Source organism: Mustela putorius, unplaced genomic scaffold, assembly GCF_011764305.1.
Source record: "Mustela putorius furo isolate JIRA1106 unplaced genomic scaffold, ASM1176430v1.1 tig00000561_pilon_pilon_pilon, whole genome shotgun sequence".
Lineage (NCBI taxonomy): Eukaryota > Metazoa > Chordata > Mammalia > Carnivora > Mustelidae > Mustela > Mustela putorius.
In genome coordinates this window covers 336357-344095 of record NW_025421415.1, presented here as the reverse complement: position 1 = coordinate 344095, position 7739 = coordinate 336357, and the positions used below count along the sequence as shown (strand labels likewise).

Genomic DNA, 7739 nt, shown 5'->3' with positions numbered 1-7739 from the left:
ACCCCACTTTTGCACATATGCTCTAATAGATGAATAAATTTGTTAAAAAATTAAGTTAGGTGAAAGAGAATGTCATTAAAAATGGACAATATTGATGGTGATTAAAAGAATTAGGGACAATAGGCATTAAAAATGGTATAACCATTAGAACAGAAATATTAATCTTCCCACATAACGAATATAATTTGTTGAGACAGCATGGCAAATACAGTTTGAAGAGAAATAGTAAATATAATAAATACAGTAATTATAACATATTCTGACAGAATTGAAAGCAAACATATTCACTTATCAACAAATGTGCAAGGGTTGAATTTGCCTATTAAATGAAAGATTTTCAGGTTGGTTCATAAAGACATAACTGATACTCTATTCAAGAAACACCTAAAAGAGACTGATTCAGAAAGGCAGGCGAGTCAAATGTATACAAGGCAAATGGGAGCACTAAAAAAGCCAGGAGAGCAACACTGATGTTAGATCAAGTAGAAAGCAAACAATATAGTAGGGAAAGATTTTTCTAACTATGATTTCAAATTCACATGCAAGAATGAAATAAAAGGAAACTAAAAAAGGGAAGCCATCTAACGATATACAATAAGTGACAGAAAAACATGATAAAAAAGTGAATAACAAATAAAATCAAAAGATAGCTGACAAATTGATAAATATTTGTAATACACATAACCGATATAGGTCTAATATGTATAATATATAAATAAATCTTAAAATTATAAGAAAAAGTAAAAAACAAAACAACTCACTGATAGAAAAATGGGCAAGCCATGAAAAAATTCACAAAAATACATATAAAAGACACAAATATTTTTAATGAGTATTCTACTATACCTGTAATTAGAAAAATGCATTGTAAAACTACCCCAAGGTAACATTTCTCAACTAACCAATGGACAGAATTTAAAATGTAGAACACCTTATTCTATTGCAGAGGCTGTGGGATCACAGGATTCTCTCTTGTATGGCTGGTGTTAAGCTGAACCTTCATGGTGGAAAATTTAGCATTAAACAAAACTACATATGCAGTTAAATTCTGACTTAACATTTCTACTCTAGCAACTTACCCCAAAGACCTAACTCCAATAATATGAAAACATTTTCTTTGCTATATTTTTTGTAACTACAAGATATGGAAAATAACTTGTATGCCCAGACACAGATGAGCTGCTGAATAAATTGACAGGTCTACCTAATGAGGTACTAGAAAGTTTTTTTTGTGTGATTGTTTTTTTGTTTTAAATAAGGAAAATCCTTATGGACATATGTGCAGTGATTCCAGGATATATTTTTAAACGGAAAAAAAAAGTTTGGTTTGGTTTGGTTTTGAGAGACAGAGGGAGGCACAGTAGGAGTGGAGTGCTGACGGAAAGGGAAACAGAATATTAAGCAGGCTCCATGCTCAGTGTGGAGCCTGATGCAGGGCTCCGATCCCATCACCCTGAGATCATGACCTGATCTGAAATCAAGAGTCAGACACTCAACCAACTGAGCCACACAGGTGCCGCCCCCCCACAAAAAGTTTATAAAATGGCCAGGAATATTAATTTTTGCATTAAGAGCAGGAAATAATATATAGACATGTATTCACCTATGCAAACAGACTAATGAGATGGATTATCTATGGGGTATGGGGGGTAAAGGGGTAAAATGAAAAGAAACAATTTGAAGCAGGAGTTGCCACCTCTTAAACTATACCATTTTGTGCAGTTCTGATTCATGGAATAATGTACATGTTTCACATGTGTAAAGAAAAAATATAAATAAAATTACCAGGGATGGAAGGAAAATTCTTTAAGTAAAACACATCAGAAATGTGAATTAAAGTGCATTTTAAATGAAGTACTACATGGAAGGGAGGCAGGGAAAATGCACTAACCGAGGTCACTTTTTGTTATTATTACTCTAAAAATTGAGACATAATTCACATACCATAATATTCACTCTTACAAAGTACAAAATTCAGTGGATTTTTGTATATTTACAAAGTTCTGCCACGAACACCACCATCCAATTTCACAACATTCATCAACCCCCCTCCCCCCCAAAAAATGCCATCTGTACCTATTAGCAGGCACTCATTATTCCTCCCTCCCTTAGACCTTAGCAATCACTAATTTACTAATTGATTTCTATGGATTCACCTATTTTGGGTATTTCATATAAGATGAACCATATTTTGTGTTTGGCTTCTTTCTTAACCTAATGCTTTCTAAGTTTATTCATGTTATAATACATACCAATACTCCATTTTTATGGCTAGATAATATTCCATCGTATGTATATACCATTATTGCTTATTCAGTCACCAATGCATGGATATTTCGCTTCTTTTTGGATATTATGAGTAATGCTACTATGAACATTCACAATCAAGTTTCTGTTGGAACATGTTTTCTTTAAGGGGTCTACAGCTACTAGTGAAAAGGCAGGTCATATGAGACTCTGTGTTCACGCCGGTACACTTGATGGTATCCCATGAGTCTTTGAGGATCTATTGGTTGTTCATTTCCCACCCCCGCCCCCAAAATTGGCTAATCTCAATTGACCTATCTTTAGTTTCACCAAATCTTTCTTCTGCCTGCTTCAATCTACTGTTGATCACTTACGTTGAATTTACTCTATCATTTTTTTCAATTCCTTAATTTCTTTTTGTCTCTTCTTTATAATTTCTATTTCATTACTGATATTCTCTATATGGTGAGGCATTATTCTCAGACTTTTAGTTCTTTAAATATTGTTTCCATTAGTTCTTTGCACATATTCTCAAAATGGCTTATTTAATGTCTTCATTGAGTAAACCCAAAGTCTGGAATTCTTTGGGGACAGTTTACTTTTCTTCCCCTCTGTGTATAAGGCATACTTTGTTTCTGGATATGTCTTACAGCATATTCTTGAAAACTGGTCTTTAAAAAAAAATTTTATTTATTTATTTAACAGACAGATCACAAGTAGGCAGAGAGACAGGCAGCGAGAGAGGAGGAAGCAGGCTCCCCACTGACTAGAGAGCCTGATGTGGGGCTCGATCCCAGGACCCTGGGATCATGACCTGAGCCGAAGGCAGAGGCTTAACCCACTGAGCCATGCAGGCACCCCGAAAACTGGTCATTTTAAGTAATGTAATTATATATCTAGTGTGTATCAAGTAATGTAATTATATATCTAGTACGTATCTAAAAATCAGATACTGCCCCTTCCTAGGGCTTGTTGTTGTTTTTTTTTTTTGTTTAGTGCACTGTTTTGAACTTTGAAGTCTTTATTCTTTGTTGTGTGTGGCCATTAAAGTTTCTGCTCCATTAGTTTAGTGGTCCACTAATAACAAGACAGGATTTCCTTAAATGCCTAGAGCACTTCTGTGATTTTTCTGAGAGACTGTATGCGCGTACATGCACGTGCGCGCGCTATGGCACAACTTCAACATAGCCAGGAAGTTGACGATTCCACCTGAGCCTTCATTTCCTGCTGGAGCAGAACCTCAAGGTCAGCTGAAGTGACATTTTAGGGCCTTCTCAGCTCTTCCTTGAACATACACACAGCACTATGCAAGCATACATGACTTGCTTAATTCCAATATATATCAGAACTTACTAAAATCCCTAAAGATACCGAATTCCCCAGATTTCCTTTTAAGCTTTTTTAAAAATTTTATTTCATTCATTTATTTATTTATTATTTTCCCTTTTAAGCTTTTTGACAAATGTTTGCCTCAACTGTTATTCACTGTCCCAAGCAACTGTGATGCCAAAAAATTACCTCTGATTGTTTTTGAAAAGTGGTATCAGGAAAAGGCTTTCACACTGAGCCAGTTCTCAGTCCAGTGGGGTCTTTCAGTGAACTACCACTTTGGTCACATAATGATAATTCTCAGTGAATATATTGTTGAAGAAGATCCAACCCTGTTCTGCTTCTCCTAGTGACTGCCAGGCTGCTGGTTTTCACAGTAATTATGGGCTGCTGGTTTTCAAAACTACCATGGATCTGAAGAGTGAAAGATGCAAGTAGGGAAAGTTAAAATGTGACAAAGATCACTGTTCTTATCAAGATTCATCCCTTTTTCTTGAAAAATACTCCCTGGATTGCAGTAAACCTGTGCTTAACTCCAGAGTTCCAAAAAAGTTGATTGTGATAATATAGACAGTTTCCTCACTGCTTTTTATGGGGAAAATAATTTCTGTACATCTTCACTACACCATTTTTGCTGACATCACCCCAGGTAACTTTCAAACTTAGTTTTGAGATGGTATGTTCTCAAGCTAAAGAAAAAAGAATTCTTAAACATATACTGAACTTCGGCTAGTAGACTTGTATTCTGCATCAGTCAGAAACTCTGAAACTAACTTCTGTGGTATTCTAGGGTTGAGAAAACAAGTAAACATACTGTGGATAATGGGAACCATCTTTCTCACTGTTAGATGGCAAAAGGACACAAGACACAGCTTGAGTTGGCCCCCACTGGCCAAATTAAGGACAATTTGAGCATCAAAATAAATAATAGATTTCTACTTCTATAGTGATAGGAATTAGATTTCCCATTTTAGATTAAATAACTAGAACAAAGGATTAAAAATATGACTTAGGTTTTCAGACAATGGACAAAAAGCAGTAGAGCACAGTAATACCTGAGAGAGTGAAAACCAGGTGAGTGTTTTAGCTCACTGCATGAAGTTTCCAAACTATGCTACAGAAGGAAGGAATCCCAGGTAACTCCGTGGCTTTCCTGAAGCAACAGAGTTTAGGGTTTGCATAGGCTACTCTGACTAGAATTTGTGAGGCAAAATATAAGAGAGGATGAGAGAAACAGAAAGAAAAGCTGGAGATCTGGTGATCTTTGGAAGGATTCCCTTTAAGTCTATGGCGTAAGACTGATCTGTGCAATGTGTGTGAGGCATCTACCAAGGCCAGGGGAAAAAATTCACTAGAAAGGAGTTTGTGAAACAACTGACACTGGGCCAGGTATAGTTTGTATTCTCATCTCACTGGATGTAACAGAAAGACCTGACAGTAGAAAAAGCATTAGGCCGAGTGCTTAAAACAGTAATGCCTCTGGATTCAAACGAGCCCTGGGCTAAGTTTTCCCAATCTCGGCATTGCAGACCCTTTGTACTTAATTCTTTGTTGTATATAATGTAGAATGTTTAATAGCACCCCTGGCCTATATCCACTAGATCGGACACACAATGTCTGCAGACATTGCCAAATGTACCCTAAGGGTAAAACTGCCCCAAATAGAAAACGGTTGTAGACAAGGTCATTAAAATAGCTATTAATATTCCCTATGTTCAAGGAAGTAAAGAAAAACCTCAACATGGTAAGAAGACATACGCAATATTACAACAGAAACAAGAGCAAAGAGAGAGGGGGAAAAGAGAAGAGTAGGAGAATGAGGATGAGGAGGAGGAAGGTAGAGGTAGGAGGATGAGAGCTGAGGATAAAGCAAATGCCATAAAATGTTATCAACTGGGGAACCTGGGTGAAGGATTTTGTGTGATAAAGAATTTGGCTTTGCCCAAAGAGAGAACTGCCTTTGCCTTTGGTTTCTTGGAGGCATCTGTGTAATACCTGATAGAAGTACGTTTGTTTAGGACAGCAGCTAGCTACACTAAAAAAGACAAACCATGTAACCGAGGATGGGGGATTTGAGGTCACGTGTTAGCAGTCATCTGGAACAATCATTTGAGCAATCAAATGTATGCTGATGCTTACATACTGCAGCCACAACAAAAAATCTGCACACCAAAACTTCAGTGAGCTTCTGAGACTGGCAATACCCAATGCACATCAATGCCAGGATGGTTAAGGCGTCCTGAGGACAACAGAGGCTTTGTGTTAGAACCCTCCATGGTCTATGCATCTCTTCGACAGGTTTTAATTTGTACCTTTTCCCTGTAATAAACAATGACTTCCAAGTAGGTTTCAGTAAGTTCCAGGGGTTTTCTAGCAAACTTGAGAACCCACCCCTGACCAACTCCATCTCCAAACCTGCAGCTGCTGTCAGAAGTGACAGTGGTCTTGTGGGGGCTCTTCTAACTCTGTAGCTGGACCCTATCTCCATGCAGTAGGGTAAGAAGCCTTGGCCAGACTTGGTGGTCTGGAGGACACTGCTCTCAACCTCGCAGTCTGGCTAAATCTGGATAGCCATGGAGCCATTTTTCTTTCACTTTTCCTGTAATTATTTTTCATAATTAAAATTTAATTGAAATTAATTTTGCATAATTTAAAAGACAAAAGTAGAAAAAAAATTCTGCTTTCAACACAGTAAAAATAATTTCTTCTGTATAATCTCTTGAATTCCATTGCTCTGGTTATCTATATTCTGAAGCTCTTGAAAATGACAGAAATGATTCTCCACAGCTTATGAATTCCTGCAAACAAGGGGGGTTTCCCTGCCATTAACAGTAAGATGGAATTTAGTTATCTTTGTTTAGTTAACCAAGAACACTTAATTTCTTCCAGAGAAGTGAAAGCGAAACATCTGCAAGGATTTTTAAAATCCCATTTTCCTTTGAAATAACAGTACTCCATAGAGGGTATTTCCTTCCTCAGTGAGTCATCTCATCACAGCATTCAGTTATCTGGAAATGCTTCTTCAATCATATCTCCTTCAGAGTTCACCCTTTTGAATTCTAATCCATGATTCCACACAAAAATGTTTCTATAAGTACATGGTCAAGTAACTGTATGTTATACATTCTTGATTTAAATAAATATTTCCATGCAGTGACATTTATAACAAATTACTGGTTGTGTTGTTACATGTTGCCGCATGTTTCCTAAAAGACAGAGACATAATTCTGAAATCAAAAACTGCCTGGCATCTATTTTAAGATAGACAAAAAGTAGACCATAAATAATTACAAATAAAATAAAAATATTTGTTAATTTATTATCTCTATACCCATATAAAAGTTACTATCTTAGTTTTGCTAAAAATAACTTTCAGCAAAGGTGATCTCTTTTAAATTACTACAATTTCCTCATATTTTCCATTATTATTTTAATGTGTCTTCTCAAAATTTATTTTCAAGGCAAGACAGAGTTAAACCTGTGAAATACCCTTCATGTTAAACAAGAATGAGGAAATCTGAGATAGCTATAATCTAAAAATTCTTTCACACAGGTAACAGCATGGGTATATTAATACTTGATTTGAAGTAGGCTTATGGAAACATAACTTTAATAATGGGCTGGTTCACAAAATGAGGTACTATACTGATCAATCATCAAATGTAATTTTTTTCCCCTGAAACACAGCAATTTTAGATTGCTGTTCTTTTCGCCTCCTGCTTGCTTCCCACGAAGGATGAAGAGGCAGCTGTGATTGCTGTTTTGTATCTGGAAATCCTTTTTGTGTACTCTTATTAAACAGATTCTTGAGCTGAGGTTCATTCTGCTGAAAACCTGGGAGGAGAAAGCAACAGCAGTGAGAAAGAACCATATACCTACAGAGCATGTAAGAGAAACAGACTTCATTTTCTCACATCAGTATTTAAGGAAGGAATTTAGTTTTACTTAAACTGAATACATCACAGTTTAAAAATCTAAGTCCAACAGGGAACACTGTGAAATTGAAATATACGTATCAATAGACAATTCTGGGACACATGCTTTCTATTCTATCATCTTTCTTCCCAATCTTTTAAACAGATGTTTGTTGTCTGTCTCCTAATATATTTTGTGCTATCTTATTTACATTTGCAGTAAGAAAGAAAGAATGCAGACGACATGGG

At 36.2% G+C, this 7739-nt stretch overlaps 1 protein-coding gene across 3 annotated transcripts in view; it reads right to left on the bottom strand.

Moving 5' to 3' along the window:
- Positions 1-807: 807 nt before the first annotated feature.
- The window catches only part of SRFBP1 (serum response factor binding protein 1), a 72619-nt gene continuing 65687 nt past the window's right edge, over positions 808-7739 (bottom strand). For 2 of the 3 annotated variants that reach the window (XM_045081405.1, XM_045081406.1), the window contains one exon: positions 6864-7410. In XM_045081405.1, coding sequence (XP_044937340.1) covers positions 7226-7410 — 185 coding nt within the window. In that variant the 3' untranslated portion in view covers positions 6864-7225. Of the gene's footprint in view, positions 7411-7739 lie in introns of all 3 variants that reach the window. The other variant, XM_045081404.1, reaches the window with a different exon arrangement.